The sequence below is a fragment of the Pinus tabuliformis genome, chromosome 1_1, assembly GCF_031772625.1.
Source record: "Pinus tabuliformis cultivar Carrire ecotype Pingquan chromosome 1_1, CPIR1, whole genome shotgun sequence".
NCBI lineage: Eukaryota > Viridiplantae > Streptophyta > Pinopsida > Pinales > Pinaceae > Pinus > Pinus tabuliformis.
The window spans coordinates 998047910-998074638 of NC_142297.1; the positions used below are offsets into that span (position 1 = coordinate 998047910).

General features: G+C 41.7%; 1 protein-coding gene across 3 annotated transcripts in view; it reads right to left on the reverse strand.

Annotated features, from left to right (window-relative positions):
- LOC149217954 (long-chain-fatty-acid--[acyl-carrier-protein] ligase AEE15, chloroplastic-like) overlaps nt 1–26729 on the reverse strand; it is a 447245-nt gene that overhangs the window by 22611 nt on the left and 397905 nt on the right. For all 3 annotated transcript variants that reach the window (XM_089393097.1, XM_089393099.1, XM_089393098.1), the window contains one exon: nt 19394–19550. In XM_089393097.1, the coding sequence (XP_089249223.1) occupies nt 19394–19550 (157 nt within the window). The remainder of the gene's footprint in view (nt 1–19393; nt 19551–26729) is intronic.

Sequence of the window (26729 nt, forward strand, 5' to 3'; positions counted from 1 at the left end):
CAAGGAGGAGGAGGAGGAAGATGTTGCCCTCGCATCTGAGGGAAAGCAAGAGAAACGGAAGAAGGACCTCTCCAAGGTCAAATGCTTCCGCTGTGGAGAGCTGGGTCATTATGCGACCCAGTGTCCAAGGAAGAAGAGTAAGGGAGAGGCCTTCGAGACCAAGGCAGCGCTAACAAGGGCAGAGAAGGAAGTGGAGACAAATGATGATTGTGCCATGAGTGCTCATGTGCCACTTCAAAAGAAGTGGGGAGACATCGAGCTGTAGTCAAGCAGACTACAGGCAATGAGGGACAGGATCCTCGAGGTACCCAGCCCCAAAGAGGAGTAGCACTAATGGCGATGTCAGTAGAAACGGATGCGGATGGAGCGATAGAGGGAGCTACAATGCAAGATTCCCAGGACAACGCGAGGCTAGCAGGCTGCAACAGTGCGAGAGGCACGGGAGTGTTGCACCAGTGCAGGAATGCACAAAGAGGTGTGCAATGATGTGAGATGCACAGAGTTGTTGCAGTAGCGCAGAGGTCAAAGAGGGAGTGCTTGTCAGTGATAGAGGAAGCTTCAACATCAAGAGTGTTTCTAGCCTGACGAAGATGTCAGAGTTGGGAGACCAATTACTTACTTCTCAGTAACTGAGTTGCAGTGCAGCAGTTAACAGTGGTAGTGCTATGGGCAGCACGATGCAACATGATGAGAGGGGTTGCAGTGCAGATGCAGCGGTGGCAGTGGCAGGGCCATGGGCAGCAACACGAATGCAGAGGGAGTTGCAATACGGATGTAGCAGTGGCAACGGTAGGGCCATGGGTAGCAATACAGGATGCAGCAGTGCAGAGGATGTTGGGTGGTAGGCCTAGCATTAGCACAAGGACCGATGCCGGATGATCAGAGTGATGCTCAGTGAGGAGTATTACTAGAGCACAGTACTCGCTAAGAGGGAGTGTTGATTTGGGGTAGCATCGGATGTGCTCTAGCCACGAAAATTGGTGGAGAGGCTAAGGCACATGAGATATCCAATACCCAGAAAGGGTTTGGGCAGATTCTAAACAGTTTGGGAGATATTAAAATAATTAATATTTTTAATGGAGTCCCTAAGTCTAAACTTAGGGAAATTAAAATATTAATGTGAATTAATATAAAACTATGTTAGAATGGTCCAAAAGTCATGGATCAAGCCAGATCTAATCTTAGTCATTGATTAGGGACTTAGTCTCTACCGTTGATTTGTCAACGAAAAAAGTATAAGAGGAGGCTTGAGGGTCACTTGGAGAACACACCAAGAGATCAAGATTTCGACTTTCTGGAGCTGGGTTTGCTGAGAAAGTTGAGAGTGATCAGAGTTGCAACTGAGGGGCAATGAATACATAAGCAGAGACGCAGAGATAGCACCGGGAGGATCAACACAGTAGCCAAGAAAGGGACGCAAAAGCAGTCAAGGGTTCACGTAGAGGCAGCCAGGGCTCACGCTGAGGCAGCCAGGAACTGTGTAGTGCCTCTGAGGGCCAGCGTGGGTGATGCAGAGGGATAGAGGGCTGACGCAGTGCCTCCAGAGGCTGAAGCAGGCCAAGCCGGAGTGACGCTGGGCTAACGCTGGGCCAGAGAGAGGCTGACGTAGTCCTTAGAGGCTGATGTTGGGGTTTCGTGGGGCAGATTGGAGCTGTGGAGCTACTAGAGTGCTTATCCGGGGTTTCAGCCGAAATATCTGTTTCCGGGTAGAGAGGTGCTACTGCCCAAATTTCTCTGTTGGGTGAGCCGGATTTGGCACCGAGATTGTGTTCTGAAACTGCTTAATATATCAAACCCTTAGATAGCTGCACTTGTTTACCCGCATTCGTTTTTTTCTGGGACATTAGTCCAAAAACAATGGTGTCACTTGTGTGCTTGTTTCTATTTCCTTCAGTTGATGATTTGTAATGTGTTGAGCATCTATTTGTATTTATTTCCAGTATTTACATGGTAAATAACTTGTTAATTAACAGAACAAGTAGGTAGGAATAAATCAATAAAGTGCATGAAGGGTTTCTAATGTGTTAAACTTAGAAATTCCAACAGATGCAACTGGAAGTTTGACCCCTTCACAAGGTTCCTCCAAGAACTTGGGTTGTATTAAAGCTAGCATGATTGGTTTCAAAGTCCATATCAATTTCTTCCCCTCCCACTGGTCTACCTTGGAAAGGAGTTCATCCAACTCATCTAGTTTGAAAATGACTTTCCATGTGTTCTGTTGATTTTTGGTAACATCGGATGTGCTCTAGCTATGAAAATTGGTGGAGAGGCTAAGGCGCATGAGGTCTCCAAGACCCAAAAATCGTTTGGAGAAATCCACCTGGATGAAGAAATATTAAAATAATTAATATTTTTAATGAGACTCTAAGTCTAAACTTAGGAAAATTAAAATATTAATGTGTATTAATATAAAATGGGTGAGAAAGTTTTAAGAGACGAGGATCAAGCCAGATCTAATCTTAGCCGTTGACTAGGGACTTAATCTTGATCGTTGAATCGTCAACATGAAAATTATAAGAGGAGGCTTGAGGGTCAGTTGGAGACACACCAAGAGAGATCAAGAATTCAATTTTCTGGGGCGAGGTTTACTAAGAAAATCGAGTGAGTGATCAGTTACAACGAGGGGTAGTTTAGCAAGAGATTTCGATCCAAGGCTGAAGAATACATATTAGAGAGGCAAAAGAGTGCCGGAAGAGGCAGCACAAAGCCTAGGGGGGTTGACGCAGAGGTAGCAAGGGTTGACGTAGAGGCTAAGGAGGCCAACGCAGAGGACGTAGTGGCTGATGCAGAGGATGCAAAGCGTTTCAGAGGTTGCGCTGAGGTGATTCATCGGGATAGACTGAGAGCTGAATGGCTAACGCAAAGCTAGAGAGGGTGATACAGTTCCAGAGGAGTGCATGGAGCAGCTTTCATTGTCCAGCACAAGGAACAACCAGAGTCACTATGGGATTGTTCATCCAATTGTTGATTAACCGGAATATCTGTCTCCGAATAGAGGTATTGTTGTCGAGGATATTCTCTAAAGGGTGAGCCATTTCTGGCACCCTAGTTGTATTCGTAAATCTGCTTAATAGTAAAACCATCATATATGTTGCATCGGTTTCCCTGCATTGGGTTTTTCCGGGGATGATTTTCCAAAAATAACGATGTCCCTTGTGTTTTCTTAGTTTATTTCAGTTGTTGATCTGTATATCTGTGAAGGTTGCAATTGTGTTTACTTCGATGTTTATTATATTAAATAAATTGTTAATGTAAAGAACAAGTAGGAGATAGCAAGCCAGATACTGAAGTAGGGTTTCTGATGTGTTAGATTCATAAATTTTCACATGGTATCAGAGGGATTGTAGATCATAGGAGTCTGAAGACACCAGTCGAAAAATCTGAGAGTTTGCAGCAGAGAAGCAACTGTCTCGAGAAATAGTGTTGTTCCAAAGCTAGAGACGCAGAAGGAAGAGTGACGCAGAGCAGAGAAGGTGACGGAGAGGCTCACGCAGTGCCTCCGTCAACATTCTGAGCTAGGTGGGGAAGACGTAGTAGCTTGGAGGAGCCCACGCAGTAGCTGCATCAGCAGTCTAGGCAGGCGCAGAGGCATAGGGGGGGCAGATCAGGCCTACGCAATGCCGGTCATCTTTTTCATCTAGGAAGGATTGACGCTGTGGCCAGGAGGAGCTGATCCAACTCTCACTGTGATTGTGCAGTGACGCAGAGGCTCACGCAATGCCTTCGTCAACATTCTGAGCCAGGAGGAGAAGACGCAGTAGCTTGGAGGAGCCCATGCAGCAGCTGCGTTAGGAGTCCAGGCCAACACAGAGGCATAAGGGGGGCATATCAGGCCTACGCAATTCCCAGTCATCTTTCTCAACCACGAAGGATTGATGCTGTGGCCAGGAGGAGTTGATCCAACTCTCACTGTGATTGCACAGAGCCAAAAGGGCTTAGATTCCTCGATTGCCGGGGCTAAGGGAGTTGTGCATATTTTGATTTGAGGAGCTAGTGGGACGTTGTATTTGTCAGTGTAGAACAGTGTCTAAGGAGACAGAACCAAGGTAGAGGGAAGCACTACCTTGACAGATTTCTAGCCAAGAAATCTAGATCCAAGTTGTAGCGGAAAAGGAGGATTGGAGAGGAGTGGTTCGACAGTTGGCTACAGGACTTCCATGAGGGAAGTCGAGACTTAGAGGAGTCTAGAAGAGGAGCAGAGATGGCAGTAAATGGATTGAGGGATCAGGACAGATTGGACGGGGCTTCCAATTTTGTCATCTAGAAGGCCAGGATCCTGGCAATCCTGGATAAACATCGCATCAAGGACTATGCCTTGAAAACCGTAGCTGTTCCAGTTGACCCTAATGCTAATGAGAAGTATGAGGCCGAGGCAAAGACGAAATGCATGATCCTAGATAGGGTTAAAGATCATGTCATACCACATATTGTTGAGAAAAACATAGCAAGGGAGATGTGGGAGACGCTGACCACCTTATACCAGGGCTCTCTCGTGCAGCGGAAGATGTTATTGGAAAATCATCTGAGGTCATATCAAATGCAGAAAGGAGAGGAGATAGATCGCTTCCTTCACAAGTTGCAAGGAATTCGCAACCAACTTACTTCCGTGGGGTGTACACTGGATCCAAAGTTTATGGTCAGAACTGCTCTGAATGCAGTCTCCGAGGACTGGGAGACGTTTGTCCAAAGCATTTTGGGCAGAGCAACTCTCCCTAGTTGGGAGGAGATGTGGGCAACGCTTCGACAGGAAGAGATGAGGAGGTTGACCAAGGCGGGAAGTAGCGGTAAGGAAGTTCGAGTCAAGAAAGAGGAGGAGGATGTGGCTCTAGCATTTGCGGGACAACAGGGGGTTCAAAAGAGGAAGAAGGACATCTCCAAAGTCAAGTGCTTCAATTGTGGGGAGCTGGGACATTATGCATCTCAGTGCCCTAGGAAGAAAGGCAAGGGAGAAGCTTCCAACTCAAAGGCAGCGCTAGCTAAGGCGGAGAAAGATGTTGAGACTGATGACGACTATGCCATGAGTGCTCATGCACCTCTAGAGAAGAGGTGGGGAGACAGAGTTGTAGTCGAGAGGACTACATGCAAGGGTAGGATTCTTGAGGTGCCCAAACTCTTGGATCACATCTGGCTACAGAAGTCCTTAACGACAGTAGCATGATGACAGGTGTTGGGTGGAGCAAGGTGTGATGGAGTGGCAAGACAGTGCTAGAGTGCAAAAATTTGAGGCAGCGCAGTGGAGGTTGTAGTAGTGCAAGAGGAACAGAGGTGTTTGAAGCAGTGCAGTGGCAGCAGAGGGAGCACAGGATAGCAGCAAAGGTAGCATCAACATCACGAGGCTTCTAGACTGACCAAGATGTCAGTTATTGGGTGAAGTCAGTGACTTACTTCTCGGTAACTGAGTTGCAGTGCAACAATTAGCAGTGGTAGTGCTATGGCAGTGTTTTGAGAGGGAGCTGCAATACAGATGTAGCAATGGCAGTGTCATGGGTAGTAGTACAGGAAGTAGTAGTGTAATGGATGTGAGGTAGCAAGCCAAGCATCAGCATAGGTACCGATGCAGAGGATCAATGTGATGCTTCTATGGTGAGGCATTACTAGAGCACATTCATCGCTAAGAGGGAATGTTGATTTTTGGTAGCATCGAATGTGCTCTAGCCATGAAAATTGGTGGAGAGGCTAAGGCACATGAGATCTCCAAGATCCAGAAATCGTTTGTATAAATTCCACCCGGATGAAGAGATATTAAAATAATTAATATTTTTAATGAGACCCTAAGTCTAAACTTAGGAAAATTAAAATATTAATGTGTATTAATATAAAATGGGTGAGAAAGTTCTAAGAGACGAGGATCAAGCCAGATCTAATTTTAGCCGTTGATTAGGGACTTAATCTTGGCCATTGAATTGTCAACATGAAAAGTATAAGAGGAGGCTTGAGGTCAGTTGGAGAAACACCGAAAGAGATCAAGAATTCGATTTTCTAGGGTGAGGTTTGCTGAGGAAATCGAGTGAGTGATCAGTTGCAGTGAGGGGCAGTTCAGCAAAGGGATTTCAATCCAAGGCTCAAGAATACATATTAGAGAGGCAACAAAGTGCCGGAAGAGGCAGCACAAAGCCTAGGGGGGCTGACACGGAGGCAACAAGGGTTCACACAAAGGTTAAGGAAGCCAGCGCAGAGGACACAGAGGGCCAAAGAAGCTGACATAGAGGCGGTAGTGGCTGACGCAGACGACGCAGAGAGCTTCAAAGGCTGTGCTGAGGTGATTCAATGGGACAAACTGAGAGCTAATTGGTTGACATAGAGCCAGAGAGGGTGACACATTTCCAGAGAGGGTGACGCAGTTCTAGAGGAGTGCATGGAGCAGCTTTCGATGTCCAACACAAGGAACAACCAGAGTCATTGTGGGATTGTTCATCCGGTTGCTGATTAGCCAGAATATCTGTCTCCGGATAGAGGTATTGCTGCCGAGGATATTCTCTAAAGGGTGAGCCATTTCTGGCACCCTAGTTGTATTTAGAAATTTGCTTAATAATAAAACCCTCATATATGCTGCACCGTTTTTCCTGCATTGAGTTTTTCCGGGGACGATTGTCCAAAAATAACGGTGTCCCTTGTGTTGTCTCAGTTTATTTCAGTTGTTCATCTGTATATCTGTGAAGGCTGCAAATTTGTTTACTTCGATGTTTATATTGTTAAATAACTTGTCAATATAAAGAACAAGTAGGAGATAGTAAGCTAGATATTGCAGTAGGGGTTTCTTATGTGTTAGATTAAGAAATTTTCACATGGCCCTCATGCATTTTAAATCTGTCCCAAGTGCAAGGATTCTGTGTCCTCATTCGTACCCTTTCTGCAAATCTTTTGGCGGTTCTTGCTGAAGAATGGCATAGACCTCTCCTGAGAAAGGTTTGCTATTCAATTTTGGTTTCTAATCTGTATTGTGATCTACTAGCGAACTTTTGTGTTGATTCATGAGGCGCTTTAAATACTCCATCATTTAACAATTATCTTGATGCCCAACAACAACATATACAAGGCTATGGGGATAATATAATAGCAATGCTATGTATTGCAGCGATGGACTCTCTTGTATCCAACAATGATTTTGTTCTTCAACTCTCAAAATTCAAAAAACTTTTTGGGTTTATATTGAAAATTTTCATTGGTACTTGTGTCAAGTAGTTCAGGGAGCACTGTTGTAGGTGAGATATAATTATTGGCGCTAAATGCAAGCATACAGTAGGATGTATATAAAGGAACCAGACACAGATCACCTACTACTACATTTCATAGCTTAGAATTTCGTAACAATAATTGATAAAGCACATGATACTCATTCCACAAAAAACTTAATAAAGATGTAACAGTGATACAAGAGGAACCTGGCATGTATGTATATGTGCAGAGGAACCCGCTGCTACAAGATGTGCTTCAACTTTAGTTAATTCGTGACCAACAAATTTCTCACAACAGTGAGCACACCAGCAACGAAACACAGCTTGAGAGGTAATCTAGCACACTCAAGCAAGAGAATAAGTTGCGTGCATACTCATAAATGACACCTTCAAACATATTGGAATAGTAATAACATTGCGCTAAGAAATTCAGCGTCCGTTAATAGTCGGTGCTCACACAATTTGATTGAACCACACCAAAAACTCCACATCAATTTCCTACAAATCTTCAGGATACATTCTATTGCAGACAACTCTAGGATTATGACTTCTTTGGCAAATCGAAGTTTACAGCAAGCACAACCAACAGTTCTTGTCTTTTCGACAACCCAAATTGTAAATGATGACGACCTTCAACCCTAAGTGAATCACAAGAAAGATGAATTTGTTTTGCAATTCGCTTTTCTATTGCCCAACGAGTGCTACAGGTCTAGAAGGTTGGCTCCATGCTCTTTTTGCGTACGCCTCTGGACCAATAGGCCTGCAAATTAATCATTGTAAACAACCACAACTATAGGATACACCATCAATCGATCTTTTGCACAACGTTAGACCCATGCGCTCAACGTTCATTTATGCCAACTCCAGCTATTCGACTTCTAGTCGCACTCCATTTTGCAACATAAAATTTGACGTTCAATCATGCCCAGTAATACGTGAATGACGTGTTCTCCAACGTCAGAGTTGTCCCCTTGCTCGCACTATGAACGCCATACATCACTCTTCGTGGTCTCAAAGTTTACGTTGACTTTCCATGATTTGGCTCAACGACTCTGTCAACATTTTAATAAACTCAGCTCCTTTCAATAGGAAAAACATCGCTCCTTCAAATGAGTTAACTCGGTCTCTCTACGATGTTTCTATTAAAGGTTATGATGAACGCGTATAATATGGAGGCCGCACATATATTTGGCTCTTTTAAAGTGAATAACACGAATAATACTTGCCTTTTGGCGATACAGAGCTCGACAAAATTTGTTGACTCAGTCTTCCATGTGGACTGATCTCGATAAAAATTACGAAATTGGGATCAACAACAGTGACTTCAGCTTCTGCCAAATATCCCTTGAACTCAGCGCTTGTAGATTAAGTGATCCAGTTGGTGAGCTTTAACAACGATTATGTCTGGTAAAAAGAGGTTGCGTTCAATTGGATTCAACCTTCCTGCTGGTCGACTCATTAAACCCAATACCTGAGACAGACTACGGACGATCTGCACACTGTGCCTTTGGTCAATCACCCCCGACAAAACACACACACCAAATTTCATAACATGTGGACTTAGACGAGCTACGATAAGTTGTCGGCCCCACAAAGTCGGCTCAATCGGTGAGACTTTTGGTCTGGCAGAACTCGCATTTTAATTATCCTTCAGTCGTGGAGAACCCATGCAGATGTCTCAGCTTTAGGTTATGTGTGCTTATAATTTTTTTTGACGTATAATGTGGCTCGGTTCCAATCTACTAGAAACTCGGCCTCGCCATCTTCAAATACAAATTCGGCATTGAAAATTTCAGTCTTTGATCTTCACATTTTTCACAATGATTTGAAACTCTTTTTCTTTTGTTTCAAAAAAAAAACGTATACCTGACTCCAGGGAGAATACTCTCTGCCTCCAGAACCTGGCAATAATTGGAATAACTTGATTCCCCTACTTCTGTGAGGAATAATTGGCTCAAAATCGTACTGCAACTAAAACCCTCAAGTTGGCAAGACACCAGCTCTGATACCACTATAATATCCCAAACGGGATATTACACTGATTTTGCAAAATTTTAACTCATCCAAAATTTCGCCATAAAATTACTATTCAATTAACAGAAGATTGCCATGTAAAATAAAACAAGAGAATGCATGAAATTCAATCATACAATGAGCATAGATAATACCAGCTTTCATTATAATAGATAACTGAAAGAGTGTACATGATGATATAGCTGAAATGCTGTGATAGACAATCTGGTCTGCAAAATTGATTTGCTCTGATGTTGAAACTGCCGTCACAAAACAGAACTGAAAATCATTCACTACACTTGTGAATTCTGGCTGAATCCACCAAGGAGATGAGGTGGGTTTTCTTCCACTCTCACCAAGATCACCTGAAGGTTTCCGTCCTGGGGCTACTGCTGAAGTAGAGAATAGAGTTTTCAAACCTCTCCACAAGAAGAAATCACAAATCCAAGATGTCCTCCAATGGCCTTCTTTTTTTTTATAGATCTGATGGACCCCTCTAGAATCTCCTATTTTATTATTATTTTAATCATGGAGCACTTTTCCATCTTTTATTTTAATTAAAATATTCTTTTTATTGCGGAAAAAGGGTAAATTGGCCTCCATGTCTCCTCAAGTCACTAAAACTCACATCTAGCCATCCCATCATGTAGATCTTCTCGTTCTAGTTCCAACAAACTATTACACTAAGGTATTTTGTCAAGTATTCCTCTCGGAATGCCACCTTAAGCATATCTAATTAAGTCAGGCCCAATAATAACTATGTTTTTTGAAAGTTGTCAGAATGCATCGGAACGAAAGGCAAACTGTGCGGATGATGGAATATACTAAGAGAATGCCATCAGACCCCATAGAAACTCCTCAAAACCCCTCCGAAAGCCCTTGGATCCCTTGATAACACCAACTTGCACCTGTGCCCTGTCTGCCCCCAACTCTGAAAGTCCATCCTAGCCATGTTATAAGGAACACTAGAAAAAGGAAAATTATAGCCTACCCGGTCTGCATTTGTATATCCACACAAACTGACACCATCACCTTGAGCATATCTCAATCCATACTCGATTGTACCTCGTAAATATCTCAATACATGTCTTGTTGTTGTCCAATGTACTCTCTTCGGTTCTACCATGAATTCACTGAGAGTATTGATTGTGAAACAAATATTTGGCCTTGTGTTGACCAGATACATGAGAGATGGCAATTTGGTTAAGGAAGCTCTTTAGAGAGTTGTTTGAGTAGGTCTTGGATACAATAGTGATATATTGCAACAACAAGAGTGGGATCCGATTGGCAAGGAATCCCATATATAGCTTGGACAAAGATACCTTCATGTATTGAGACGATGTTGTTGTATGCGACAAGCTTAGGATTGTGGTTGCTGCCTCCGTGAGAGGGAGAAAAAATGAATAAGGTATCCTTTTATGACATGTACCAAATATGAGCACTTTAATATGTTTCTAATCTTTAGAAAGCAACATGAATTGATGGATGTGACCCTCCTGGGTAAGGGCCTAGATTGATCGAGGACACTGAGCTAGATTTTCTCCCCTATCTAAGCTCCCAGGGTGAGGAATTGAGCCGAAGAGCTCTTGGGGTTTAGGGAACTTGTGGACAATAGGCGTGTTTGATCACTGCTGCATAATAATAATAAACTGAGAACTCTCATCTGCTGCACTAGTTTTCCACATTAGCTTTTTCCGAGGACATTTGTCCAAAAATAACTGTATCAATTTTATTGTGTGTGTGTTTTATATTTCTCAGTTCCAGTTTTATTTCCGCAACATTTTTATGGTGAAAATTGTAGTTGTAATATATTCATTGTTTGTCGTAGCAAATAAACTACATAATTAATTAGTTAGGAGAATAATTTCCAGTGGTTGTAATAGAGTTGAAAATTTCACATGGTATCTGAGCGATTTTGAAGATAGATCAGGATCTTAGAGGCAAAGAAGAAATTTGTGTAGGTTCAAAGCGAGTTCTGTAGCACAATTTCCAAGTCTACGGAGAGGTCCAACCAGGTAGTTAAAATTGTTGGGTAGAAGGTTTGATTTCTAGTTGCAGGGGCGGGAAAAGTTCGAGCAAGCCAGTGGCAGTTCCAACAGATAGTGGGGTTGTCGAGAAGCAATTCTGGTGAGTAGATCAATTAGTTTGTTGGTGGACCTGAGCATAGTGATTGTAGTAGTATATCAACGTTAGGTGGAAGAGAAAAAGCACACAGGAGAAATTTTCAGAGGGTTTCTAGATTTGGTTTTCTAAAGGAAATCTGTGATTTCCAGTTGCAGGTGGTAGTAGCAGCTGGAAGAACTGCGCATCCCAGGAGGGAGTGTGAGTAGCAGAGCGAGCAACCAAGCAAGAAAGGGAGGAGATTCCTGTTTATTTTCCCAGTTGTGAGTTTTGTAGAAATGGCCTTAGCACGACTTCGAGATTAGGAGATGTTAGATGGAGCCTCAAATTATTGTATCTAGAAAGACAAAATGTCTTTCCTGCTAGATGAGCATGGTATAAAGACATATGTAGAGAGAATTGTAATCGTACCTACAGACGCGCAACAACTAGACAACTACAATAAGGATATGGGAAAGGAAAAGCAGTTGGGATCATATAGTCTCACACTTAGCAACCAAGAGTACAACCAAAGAAATGTGGGATGAAATTGCCATGCTTTTCTAGAATCCTTTAGAGAAACGAAAAATGTCTATGGAGGAGAAGTTGAACACAACCAAGATGTATAAGGGTGAAGGGGTCACTCCTTATCTCACCAGAATTCAGAGTGTCTGAGATGAGCTTGCTGCAGTTGGAGATGCACCTCAAGAGAGTGAGCTATTGCGTACAACTCTTAGTGGTTTCACCCCAGAGCGAGCTATCTTCATCCAAGGTATTACTGGATGAGATAATATACCAAGTTGGGATCGATTGTGGGCATATTTTATGCAAGAGGAGATGAGGCTTTCTCTAGTTGAGAGCAACATCAATGGCATCAGTAGCAAAGGACCAAGGGTGTGAAGGAAGAGAACATAGTCCTTGCATTAAAAGGGAAGGCGAAGAAAGGTCCTAGTCAGGGACAAGGCTCACAGGGAGGAGTAAAGAAGAAGAAGGATCTTTCGAAGATCAAATGCTTCAAGTGTGGTGAGTTCGGTCACTACAGTACCCAATGTTTGAAGAGGAAGAAGGACAAGAAGGAGAATCAGGAGCAGGCAACAACTTCGACAAAGATCGAATTTGTCTTGCAGGTTGGAGGTCGAATTCACTTTGTATGCAGCTATACCTCCAGGAGAGAGGTGGGGAGAGCTTGAGCTCTAGTTCCTTGAGTTGCGGAGATTTGGGTAGGGTTCATAGAGGAGCAACAACAGTTGCAGATTACTCCTCATATGGATCATTACCCTTGCTACAAGGGCCCACCGTATTCAGTAGAAGATGGATTGGTGTCCAATATGGCGCAATTAGATCTCGAGGGATAGTTGCAGTCAATTGTTGTGGGGTGCAAAGCAATTGTAGCAAAAACATTTATTCAATGGATAGTGCAGAGGCTAGTTGCAATCAGAGACTTAGGAGATAGTTGCAGAGCCAATACAAGGACACAGTTGATTCAAAGTTTTTGTTCTCAGTTACAGTAGTTGTAGCAACAACAACAACATGAGATCAATTGCAGCGCAGAGAAAAGTTGGCAGCAGTGTAGGAGGCACAGGGAAATGTCAGTAGCAGTGCAAATGCAAGTTGGTTCAGCTCAGAGTGGAAGATGAATCATAGTTGCGCAATGGCTTGGTGGATAGTGGTAGGTTGTCATAGTTGTCAGACATCAACAACGTGTATGAGAGGATGTTATGAGACAGTGAGAGAACACCTTCCTCGCTAAGAGGGAGTGTTAGTTTTGTAGCATCAGACAAGTGTTCTAGTCTTGACTTTGGTCAGACAGGCTAAGAAACACTAGATCTCGATAATGCAGAAAAAGTTTTAGGAGAAACCACCTAGAGATGACTCAATTAAGTTAATTGTTCTATAATTAAATATTTCCTAAGTCTAACTTAGGAAAAGTGATTAATTAAAATAATTAATTGAGAAAGGTGAGAGTTCTCTAGAAACTCACACAGATCAAGTTGGAGATGATCTTAGCTATTGATGGGGATCTAATCATGGTCGTTGGTTCACCAACAAGAGATTATAAGAGCAACTCGAAGGGTAGATGGAGAATACATTAGTGAGGTTGAGTTCCTTTGCAAATCGAGCTACCTAGTTGCCGAGATCGAGCAAGGGAGAGAATTTCAAGCCAGAAGGGACGCAAAGATAGAAAGGGAGCAAAGACAATGATTCTAGAGGAGTTTCCAGTTTCGGAGAGGAAGCAACAAAGGGGCTGAGTTATTCCACTAGAGGTTGCGTAGGGATTGCACAGGCGGCTTCAGTGTGGCGGTTCGATTGAGCCAAGCTAGTGGTCGATTCAATAGCCAGAGTCCGGGATAATTTTCTTGAGGGTCGAAGGATCTCTTCCAACAACAAAAGCAGGAAAAACGACTTGATCAGAGGCAGATTCAAGCTATGTGTGAGGGTCTGCGTAGAGCCCTGCAGAAGGGTTCTTTGAGGGCCAATTTTTGAGGCAAGTTGTGCCGGGATTGCCCATGGAGAGAGAGAAAATTCTCTCTAATAATTTAGGTTAGATTATTTCTTGACGATTGCCAATTTTTGGCATCTAGATTGTACTCAGATTTTCACTGCTGCATAATAATAATAAACCCTCATTTGCTGCACCGATTTTTCCACATTTGGTTTTTCTGGGAACATTTGTCCAAAAATAACTAATAATTTTATTGTGTGCGCTCTATATTTCTCAATTCCAATTTTATTTCTACAGTGGTTTTATGGTGAAAATTGCAGTTGTGATTTATTCATTGTTTACCATAGCAAATAATTGCATAATTAATTAGTTACGAGAATAATTTCTAGTTGTTGCAATAAAGTTGAAAATTTCACACAATGGTTGGGGCATGCAAGGTTCCCTTGTCTTATATGAGATAGGGAAACATTGGCCCAGGAACCGAGTGATGGCCATATGTAGAGGTAGAGCTCATGCTTGGCTTTGCCCACGTGCTAATTTGTGAATCCCAACCATCTTTTGCATTTTGATTTTTCTTTGTTTTCCTTGTGGCCATCATATGCTCTTTTCGTTTCTTTTAGCTACATCAACCTCCCAGGGTACATTTCCAAACCATACCCAGGTATACTCATGAGGATATGTGGTTTCCAAATTCCAGAGAACCAATGGTCAGTCGAACTTGAAGAAAGGAGGTGGAATAAGGGTTTGTAATGTAAAATTGAAAGTGATAAGTATGGAATAGGGATAGATGGGGTTATACTATCTCAATCATGGTTTCCCAAGTAGTGCCCCTTCCTAAAGCCAATGGCCATTAGGGGAGGTCCCACTAGATTAGTATTGAAAATTAACCCCCCATTTAAGGTGAGGGAGCAAGACTACAACCAAGATTCATCTTTCTTCCAAGCTACACCATAATCCATGTGAAAATGCTCAAATACAAACAAGTATAAGCACCTGATTGCAAAATGAATAAAGTACCTTTTGATCAGAAGCCCACCTTCCAACACATTCTCTTGACAAATGGGTGAGGAGACATATGACTGACGCATGTCACGGAGATATGAATGGCACATCACATTGACTATAATGTGTCTCTCAGGGGCTACTGTTTTCTTGCTAGAACTGATGAATAGGAGAAAAGTTTCTCTTAGGGGTCACCCACTTTTGGTGGGTAACATGTTGATCATCTTGAAACCATCTTGAATTTCACTTTTCTTCTCCCTAACCTCATGTCTGGCCTCTCAAGATAAGGCACTAGTTAGGACTAGGGCTCTTTTCTCAACTAGGGTTTTGAAATGGTGCTTGGTAGAGGGGGATTCAACACGTGGAGGTGAGGTATTTGCCTCAAAATCAAGTCATTCCTGTGTATGGCAAACGTCCCTTGCCCCAGAAAAGCCCTAGTCTTCCCTAGGCTTCAACTTGGAGCTTATTGAAGGCTTCCTATTCCATAAATTGAAGATATACATTTGTTGAAAGCCTTTTCTTAGCCTTGCGATCTTAGAAAATCCTATTCACCTTGCAAATTCTCAAGCCCTAGGTCAAATTGTGCCCTAATTAAGCCTTTTGGAGGAGGTGAATTGATTTGTTGTGCTAGCTGAGCCTTGTTCTTAAGTAGAGCATCCCTCCTTAAGCCTCTCTTGTCCACTAAAGAGCAGGAGGTAATGATTGTGGTGATAGTGGGCCACATCTCATATTGTTTTCCTTTGGTCTAGTTTTTGTCTTGTGAAGCAACCCTCACAAGGCCTGCTAGATTTTGAGGCAACAAGTCCCATCAACTTCTAGTTGAGACAGATCACCATATGCCACGATTTGATAGGGTCTATCACCTTTGCCACTTACAACAGTCGAACACTGAGATGCACCTCATTTTTCAGTGCCCCATATACTATGAGATCAAAGCATGATATCATTTCCTATATAGAGAGTTTGGAGGATCCCTCTCTCCCTTCTTCCGGTATCTTGACTAGAGATGTAATGTCCCCATTTTCAATTTCCTCTATAGTACAACCAGGATGGATTTTCAAGTAACGTGATGGCTAGGTCACAGGAGCAGGATTACGTCATCAGAGGTCCCATAGGGGTTTTGAGGAGTTTTATGGGGTCCAATGGTGTTTGCTTTGTATATTCCATCATCAGGGTCAATTCCGCACAACTTTCTTTTAGTTTCGTTGCATTCTGATTAATCCTGTAAAACAAGGTTATTATTGAGCCTAACTTAAATAATTACATTTAAAGTGACATTCTAGGAGGAATATTTGATGGAACACCTTAGTGTAATAGCATCGAGGTCCCATGGGGGTTTTGAGGAGTTTTATGGGGTCCAATGGTGTTTGCTTTGTATATTCCATCATCAGGGTCAGTTCCGCACAACTTTCTTTTGGTTCCGTTGCATTCCGATAAATCCTGTAAAACAAGGTTATTATTGAGCCTAACTTAAATAATTACATTTAAAGTGACATTCTAGGAGGAATATTTGATGGAAAACCTTAGTGTAATAGCTCATTGGAATCCGAATGAGGAGATCTACAAGATTGGATGATGAGAAGTGACTTCCAGTGGCCAAAGAAAGTATGGTGGGCAATTTACCATTTTTCCGGATTAGAAGTGACTTTAATTAGCCACTTAATTAAATAAAGAAGGGAAAAATAATTAATTGAAGGATTAAAGCGAAAAGTGACTTAATTGAAATAAAATAAAATTAAAAGTCACTTAGATGAATTCAAGGGGGGGTTTCTAGAATAATACTAAAATAATCAAAATAAATACTTCTAGAAGATTGGAGATCCATCTATCAAGCCTTTAAAAGGAGGATGAGATCATTTTAGACATCTTGGATTTGTTGTATTTTCTGATTGGTGAGGTTTAGAGAACTAGATTCTCAGCTTCAGTAGCCCCAGGACGAAAACCCTTGGGTGATTTGGTGAGTGGACAAAAGCACACCTCATTCCTTGGTGAATTCATTCAAAATTCATAGGTTGTACTTATCAGTTCTAGTTTATTGATTTGAGGAGCTACTATCAGCCATTGCTATTGTCCTAACCAATGATTATATTAATATAATAAGGCTAAATCTAGTCGGGTTTGCAAATATCTGTCTTGTGTATTTTTTGATTAAAGTATTTCCGAGTTATTTTGTGCCGGTGTTTTTGTGCTATTCCCGTTAAGAAAAATTTTATGGCAAAGTTTTTCTTGAAAATTTTAATTAAAATAAATTGGGATATTACAAGAGATTCCTAGCCCTGTTCATCAAGGAGATGTTTAGACACAAATCTTAGATCCTACATACCTTGCCTCACTCGAAGACGATTCAGATGATCATATCATACTTTTAGGTTGATCTAGTTGATCGAAGCAACAAATGACGAACTGAGTTCCAAGGTATTCGAGATTGTAGAGCAATAAGACTTCGAGTCTCCCCTTAGCACCCCCCCTTCCTTTTCGGAGGCCAACCGGTACCCTCAAGGCCATTGCGGACGTGTCGAACAACACATCAATTCACTCACACCCAAATTGTCAAAGGGTTTAGTACTAGACGGTTCCTAAATAGGGCCCCTCCCCTGACCGATTCCTCCCAAGCCCCAACAGAGCAACCAAAGACTTACCCAGAGCTTTTCATTTGGTATCAGATGTTAGGAGTATCCCTCACTCCTACAAACCCCCAAGATCATGCAATTAAACTCCTCGTTGGATCTAGAGGACTCTAATAGTGAGCCAACGCCACTTTCACCCCCCTTGTTGTCGGCTATCAGGTTCAAGCATTCTTGACATCATTGACCTCCAACCCTAGACTTACTCACTTAACCTTCTACATGATCCAATTATATACATGTTTATGAGGTTGTCATATCACTGTATCATTCTTTACTTCATTTTATCCTAGATTTAGCTTTGGCATTTTCTAGAAGTTCATTTGCACCCCCACATTGTACTTGTACTAGTTGTATCCTTAAATACCATTGACCTATTTATGGCCATTTGTTGGACATTAATAAAATTACCTTATCTTATCTAGTTTTCTTGATGATGATTGTATTCCTTATATAGTCTCAAGGAAAAACCAACCTAGGGGAAAACTTTTTGCTAGTTTGGGTCCATCCAATTTGAACAGGCCACATAAGTTTGACTCATTCTTTTTACTTGTATCACCCCTTGTGCTCAACCCACCATTGATGCTAAATGGAAGAAGAGGGAAATTGAGACTGCTTGGGAATGCATTGCTAGATGGTGGTATGATATTGAGCTAGGCATGCCGTGCATTTTCTTGTGACATCAATTAGAGTGTTTTTGAGCATATACACTCCAAGAAGCAAAATTGTTTGGAACAAAATGATATTATCTATGTTCAATACACCCTAAGATTGAGGTGCAATCAATTGTTGAATAAGACCTTTGAATCAAGCACATAGTCTTGGATGATATTGATCCTTGTTAAAGTGGGTTGTGGAGACTTAGCCAACAACATTTGACAATGAAGGCCTATCTTGGATGGACTTGGACCCACTTCCACAGACAAAGGATCTAATGTTGTTGTTGGATGAGTATTTTCAAGGCCAAGGGAATCAAGCTAGAATTCCATTTTTGAGTCTAGTCATGTTGAGGATGTAGATGATGAAAACTCAAAGGATTCTCTCGTATTATTAGATTATAGATTCCAGAGTCTATAGTTATTAATTGGTATTACGCTTATTTTTGGACTGTAGAGGCCATTTAGAGCCTTTTCTTGACATATTTTGGTTCAGATATGGATTGCACTCAGTGTTATTTGATTATATGCACCTTGCTATAAACAATGCATGTTTGTGTATGTTTGGATTCACATGGATACACACACACACATATATTTCAAGGTTGACTGGTTTTGTGGTATAGTTTTGTTGCTGGTTTTTGTCTGGTTTTGAATTTTGGGATTGTCCATTTCAATGATTGGTCCAGTTCACATAACATTGGTTTGCAAGCATAGCAATCTGCCTAATCACACCCAGCAATGCTTGCTTGAGTTATTTGTTTGGTGCTGCCCCAGGCATACTAGAAATCACTGCACAACAATCAAACATATGCTGTATGTGATGTTCTAAATATGAGACTTTTTTCAGGTTTGTAACAAGCTGTCTTACAATCTTGTGGGCAGCACAAAAGAGAAATAAAACCTTCACAATCACCATTAATAGAAGTGGCCACTGGTCTTTCAAGACAGGTGCTGGTAAAAAAATTTAATTAAATGTTTAAATTGTAAGTTAGCGTATGAACTGAGAAAGAAGCTACATCATTCTTCCATTTTTGTCACAAAGGATCCTGTCTAAGTATGGAAAAGTATAAGGACACCAGCTATGCCAATGTAGATGGTAAGATGAACCAAGAAATTTCATGAATGAGACGGGAATATTGCTCTAGCTTTATCCTTAAAAATAATGATGTCAAAACCAACACTTTTTGTCATTCGTTCACACCAAATAATATAATGTCATTAAATTTTTCAAAATTAGTCCTTATTCTATAGCTTATTATCAAGGAAATGCTTTAAAGTTTTACTGGCAATATAAAAATTCTGGAGCTGTGTCTTTGGAAGTCATTCCAGTTCACTAAAGACATTATCTTTGCAATAAAATATCTTTCATATTCTAACCTGTAGAAAGTACAATGGTATCCTTGGCACGACCTTCCACAACCATCATTCCTCCACAACAACGACCACCGCCCAGTGTTTGAGATGCAAGCCAGCCTAGATCACCTGTATCAAGCCAGCTGTCTTTGTCTATGGCTTTTATTGTAGCATCGATATTCTGTGAAAGAGATGAAAAGTTGAGAGACAATCATAGTTGAAGCTGAAATAAATTAAAAATATCAAACATATGAGGCAAACAAATATAAAATAGATGTTCGATGAAGTAATACTTTCATTGAAACAACGCACAATATGATCCCTATTGAATGGCCTCATAGGAAACTCCATTTCAAGTTAGTACCCAAGGGATGATTCGATAAGGATCATTCATTATCATAGCTGGTAAATTGGCAACAGGCAGCATATATGGGGAGTTATTACTGGCATTAATTGCATACTTGACACGAGGAAATATAGTGGAATGGTGGTAATTTTCAGGAAATTGTATCTTTGACATGTCATCCATCCCAAAAGGTTGGAAACGATAATCATGGAAGACAAGGCTAGCATAACATAGTACTAACAAAGAGAGAAAAACACCCAAATCGTCAAGGATTATAGACAACATATTCTAAATGTTATAATTTATTTCTAATTAATCATGTTTAACTTGGTAAATGGTTTTGAGCCCTTGGTGCCAGGCAGACAATAGTTTTGTGATAGTGATTTCTATGTATTCTAAGCCTTCTAAATGAAAGTAATGTAGAGAGTAAGGCAATGCACAGTTCTGGCGTCTCTTGTCTTTTTGTTTTGCTTTTCTTTCTGTGTGTGTTTAATGATCCTTTTTGCTCATGTGCTAGTTACCCACCATTTTGTGGGTGATATCCATAGGAGAAATTTTTTCTCCAATATGGTCCTTAGTTGGCAGCCCCTTGCAGCCACCAACTAGCTCGTTGTGCATTTCTCCGCCACCTGATCCAGCCATGTGGTCCCTCACCCATCTGTCATGATCGTATGTTTGAAGGTGGGCCTCCCGAACCTAAAGGTATGCCTTGTCTATGTCATATGGTAATTGACTGTTGTAGTTTGCTTATCATGGATACTTTTGGGCATGGATTAATGGGGGGATTCTGTAACATCCCTGATGGAAATTTACAATGATAATCAGGGAAACATAACCAAAAACACACAAAAAATTACTCAAACATCAAAACACCATGTTAAGGCCAAAAACTACGTTGTTGAGCCATTTTATTATAATAAGAAGAGGGTACAATAAGTTGCTGGGAAGAGTGCACCTGGGCTTCCTCAAGGCGAGCTAGCTAAGCCCAAATGAACAATAAGAAGTCCCTCTCAAAACTGTCGCTGCTCTCTCCTGGCTCTGCGCTGACACTGCCCAGAAATATGCTGTTGGCTACGAAGAAATGATGCTAGGGCCTCCTCTGGTGCGCAGAAAATTCGGGGAAATTAACCCCGGGCTCTTCACCAATAACCCACAAAAACCCACGAAATAATTGGCCAAATGTTGAGCTCAGAATTTCGTCCCAAATTTTCCTTGGCTCCTCTAGCTGCTAGTTGAATTGGGAACCCTGTTTGACCCCTCAAATATGGCCAAAAAATTCTGCCAAATTCTTTTTGAGGTCCTTGTCAAAAACACGAAAAAACCCATAAAGGGTTTGTCCTAGTTTTGATGCTCCAAAATTGATCCCCAAATGTTTGGCCCTCCTCCACATGCAAAAGATGTAACCTATAGCAAATGTTGCGTTTGTTGCTCCACCAAGATGCTAGAAAAACCCCCACAACACTTCCCCCGACTCCACCTCAAGTTTCAGCCCCTAACTCTCTTCACTCCTCAACCTCCAAGCGTGTCTCCTCCAAGAACTACACAGTCCTTGTGTTGTTGCTGCCAATCCTCTTCACAAACTCGCACTCCCTGCCGCTGGTATGAATTGGTATAGGTGGGACTCCCTCCTTGGGCTGGCAGTTGAAGTCCACCGAAGCAAGGGTTGAGAGCTTCACTCAAAGACACTCGTGTGCTAAACAACACTGCAGACTTGGCTTCGACTCAAGTGTGCTATGTCAAAGACACAATTTCTAAATAGATGATTGAATGACCAAAATGAGTGCCTCTTGCTCTATTTATCAAAGAGCCTCCAAGATGCCCATGTGGGCCCAACTCGACTTTCCCCACTAACTTAGCTCCAATGAGAGTGTCTTCCACATGTAGGTCATAATTCTCCATGGGGTGGCCCCCATGGTCCACTAGAGCCGCAATATTTCCCTTCATTCCTAATGTTTGGCCCCCCCGTGTGGGACCTCTAAACCCACATCTCCTACGTGCAAACATGAAATAAAACAAAATTGATATTTCCCTTAGCAATATTGCTAAGTGGGAATGTCACAGTCCTCCCCACCAAAACGTTGCTTGTCCTCAAGCAACTATCAAACAACGTTCTCTCTAGTTGTTGCTCTTCGTTGTCACTGCTAAAATGGCCTAGGGTCCTAGATGCGCCACTAATTCGTCCCTGACCTCTGCGGTGCCCTGACATGAAAGAATCCCTCAATACCAGGATCCCAGGCCATCTTGTTCCACCTGAAGCTCCCCTCACTCCACTCACTATCCTGCCCGGTATAAGTACCAAAAGTCCCTTATATACCATCAATGAGTAGGGAATCATGATAATGTGGCACTATGCCCAACTCCTCGTGAAGTTGTCCTACCAAGCATGCCATCCCATGCACTCCAAGAGTATACTCTTGAAGATACCACTCAATCCCTGCAAAGATAGTGTCTCACTCACATGAGCTTCTTCTGATATCATCCTGCTGGCCCACCTGGCATGCTAATGAAGTCCCCCATGCCATTAGTGAGTCACCAAAGCCCAATGGAAGATTTGAATGATCTTCCCCTATAGAAATCAACTCATCCCCAAGGGTAGTTGTACTGCCAAGTCCTATGATGTCCAGATCCCATGCTAGTCTAAAAAGGGTGCCACTATGCTGTCACTGCGCAGTTCTGATCATGACAGTCTGCCCTCATGTTCAAGTTGTATCCACCTCTCCTGGGACCTGATGGAAAAACACCTATGAGTTCCAACGCATATGGACCAAGCACCTCCATGATGTCACCTCCAACCCATCCCACATTCATGCTTGGAATATGGCACGAGGGTGACTCGTTGAAAGAATGATTTGGTTCAGCGATGTCTATGGTCGGGTGGTATGTGGAAGTCCCGAACCTGATTGGATTTGCCTATGATTGATGAAAGATAAGTTCTCTTTCTTTTACACTTGTTTATATGTGGATTTAATGATTGTTATATCTCTGTTATTTACATCATTTTACGCTGGTTATAAGCTTGGTTAATTGACTCATTAATGTCATGGGTTATCTCATGTATTTACTTGTAATTGTTAAATTGATGGAGGAGGGTGGTTTCAAATTGGTATCAGAGCGTGGTTGCGCTCTCCATGGGTGAATGTGTTTGTTATGCATTCATGTCGGTTGCACGTGTCAGTCATGAATGCTTGTTAGATATGCATGGTGTTGGTCACGGTCATAGTGGTGTCACCATGGGGATAAGGATGTTGTTGTGTGAAGCATGTTGTTAGGAGTGTATGTCTGGTTACATGTTGTTATATGTCGCTTACATGTGTCATTTTGTGTGTTTGGTTACATTCTTGCATGCGTGGTTACATGTATCATTCTTGTAGGTTTGGTTACAAGTATCGTCATTCATGCTTGATCATATGAGTTCATGAGTGTGTGTGGTAGATTATGCATTGCTTATGCATGTTAATGTATCCATGTGGTCAAGTATACATTGGTGTTATGGTGGTTGCTGTCATGCATGTAGTCATGGTATGTGTGTAGTTGATATGGTCATGCATTGATGACTAGACTCTAGCTAGACTGATGGTTACATGGTTATGTGCTTATGTATCATATGTCTATATGTTGTTATGATTATGTTATACATGTATCATGCTGATTTCATGATCTTGCATATGAGATATCCTCCCCGAACCATGCTAAGGTACGTTGGTTTATTGTGATTTGGTTTAGCTGGCATAGTATGCCTAGCAGGAAAGAAGCCAAATGGCTAGCAAGATAGTAGACTACAAAGACTCTCTTTATGGATCGAATGAGAAGCGTGGTGTTGGGCTCTCCTTTGATTTGGCAGATACATTGAGAAGCTTGAAGGAAGAAATAGGGAGCTGTAAGGCAAACAATGACAAAATCATGCAGGCACAAGAGAAACAAGCAGAGGTTAATGCAATACTACTTCAGATTTTGTCAGAATTGTAGTGACAAGGACCACTTCGAATCAGCCATGAGTAGGAGGATAGAACTAATGGAGCATATGGCAGCAGGTCTTATGGTGATCATAGGTCGGACATAAACGACACGATCAGAGATAACATGTTGTTGGACATTCTGGATAGGAGAGGTGATGGACACAAGTATTATTCTAGTTCTGGTTCAGACAGGCATCATGATTGTCATTATTATCATCCTTACAGGAGGAGTGATAGGGGATACTTTTCAGATGACTTTAAGAAAGCAAAGCCACCTACCTTTGATAGAGAGATGAAGAAATCACATAATGCAAAGATATGGTTACTTGGTATGAGGAAATTCTTCAGATTGCATGACTATTCTGAAAACATGAAAGCAAAGATAGCCACTTTCAGTCTCAAAGTTAAAGCAAATATTTGGTGGGAAGATGTGAAGAATGTTAAAGGTATACATGAGGATGATTTGAATTGGCATGAGTTTCAGAGGCACTTCAAGAAGCAGTATTTGTCGAAAAGATACTTTGATGACAAAGCTAAGGAGTTTTATGAGTTGCGGATGGGTTCCATGACAGATGATGAGTATACTAGCAAGTTCTTGGAGCTATTGAGATATGTGCCTTACCTCAAGGAGGAGAAGGCCAAGGTTCAAAGATTCATTAGTGGACTACTAGTAGCATACAAAGACCAGATTGAGTTTGATGAGCCTAGATCATTGGAGGAGGCCATCCGAAAGTTGAAACATTGTTATGAGCAGTCGAAGCGCAAAGTTGAGCCTAAGCGTGACTTGAAAAGAAATGAAAAAGCTAAAGGAAAATGGCCACCAAAGCGAGGAAGAACTCAAGATGTAAGTGAGAAAGAAAATGTAGTTCCTTACAAGAGGTTCAATACAACTAAGAAAGGACATGGAGAGCAGCAGGCTAGAGGCAGTGGTAGGGAACCATTGCAGTGTTGGATATGTGGTAAGGATCATCGTAAGAGGGATTGTCCACAGTATCAGAGTGGTGGTAGACCCCAGATCTACAGTGCTCAAGAGGTACATACAATTGGTGATGTTGGTCACAGCATTCCTCGTATTTATGCAGTTGTGGACAACAGGTAGGTGGATCATCAGGAATCTATCATTGAGATGGACAGTAAGCTTTGTGATAAAGTTGTTTCTATTTTGATTGATCTTGGATCTAATTATATTTGTATGAATCCTGACCTGGTGGATAAGTGTGGCTTGAGAAAATAAGTGCATGCAGAATCTTGGTTGGTGCAGTTGGCTATAGGTACAAAGAAGAGAGTTCACCATTGGGTGAGAGCTTGTGCATTTGAGTTAAATGGTATGTCTACAACAACACATTTGAATGTACTTCTATTGGGTTCGTATAGTATGATTTTGGGTATGGATTGGTTGTACCTTCACAAGACCAAAGTGGATTGCTTTGACAAGGCCATTGAGTGTGTGGATGATAGTGGCGAAAAAACAATTTTGCCACTTTCAGTCTCAAAGTTAAAGCAAATATTTGGTGGGAAGATGTGAAGAATGTTAAAGGTATACATGAGGATGATTTGACTTGGCATGAGTTTCAGAGGCACTTCAAGAAGAAGTATTTGTCGGAAAGATACTTTGATGACAAAGCTAAGGAGTTTTATGAGTTTGGATGGGCTCCATGACAAATGATGAGTATACTAGCAGGTCCTTGGAGCTATTGAGATATTTGCCTTACCTCAAGGAGGAGAAGGCCAAGGTTCAAAGATTCATTAGTGGACTACTAGTAGCATACAAAGACCAGATTGAGTTTGATGAGTCTAGATAATTGGAAGGAGGCCATCCGAAAGTTGAAACATTGTTATGAGTAGTCGAAGCGCAAAGTTGAGCCTAAGTGTGACTTGAAAAGAAATGAGAAAGCTAAAGGAAAATGGCCACCAAAGCGAGGAAGAACTCAAGATGCAAGTGAGAAAGAAAATGTAGTTCCTTACAAGAGGTTCAATACAACTAAGAAAGGACATGGAGAGCGGAAGGCTAGAGGCGGTGGTAGGGAACCATTGCAATGTTGGATATGTGGTAAGGACCATCGTAAGAGGGATTTTCCACAGTATCAGAGTGGTGGTAGACCCCATATCTACAGTGCTCAGGAGGCACATACAATTGGTGATGTTGGTCATAGCATTCCTCGTATTTATGCAATTGTGGACAACAGGCAGGTGGATCATCAGGAATCTATCATTGAGATGGACGGTAAGCTTTGTGATAAAGTTGTTTTTATTTTGATTGATCCTAGATCTAATTATATTTGTATGAATCCTGACCTGGTGGATAAGTGTGGCTTGAGAAAATAAGTGCATGCAGAATCTTGGTTGGTGCAGTTGGCTATAGGTACAAAGAAGAGAGTTCACCATTGGGTGAGAGCTTGTGCATTTGAGTTAAATGGTATGCCTACAACAACACATTTGAATGTACTTCCATTGGGTTCGTATAGTATGATTTTGGGTATGGATTGGTTGTACCTTCACAAGACCAAAGTGGATTGCTTTGACAAGGCCATTGAATGTGTGGATGATAGTGGCGAAAAAACAATTTTGCAGGGGAAGAAGAAGCCTACATTAGTGAAGATGGTTACCGCTATGCAGGTTAAGCATAGTTGCAGAAAAGGTTGTGTGATGTTTGCAGTGCACATTTCTAGTGACAAAGGTAAGGAAGTTGGGGATGTAGATGTTTTGAGCAGATACCCAGTTCTACAATAGTTTCAGGATGTATTTCTTGAGGATATTACAGAGTTGCCACCTCACAGGGAGGTAGACTTTTCTATTGAGTTGGTGCCAAGGGAAGCTCTGGCATTAAAGGAACCTTACTAGATGAGCACACTTGAGTTGGTAGAGTTGAAGTTGCAACTAAAGGGGATGCTTAACAGGGATACATTACGCCAAGTTTATTGCCTTGGGGTGCACCAGGGTTGTTCATAAAGAAGAAAGATGGTACTCTTAGATTGTACATTGACTATAGGCAGCTAAACAAGGTAACAATCAAGAACAGGTACCCATTGCTAGGGATCGATGATTTGTTTGATCAGTT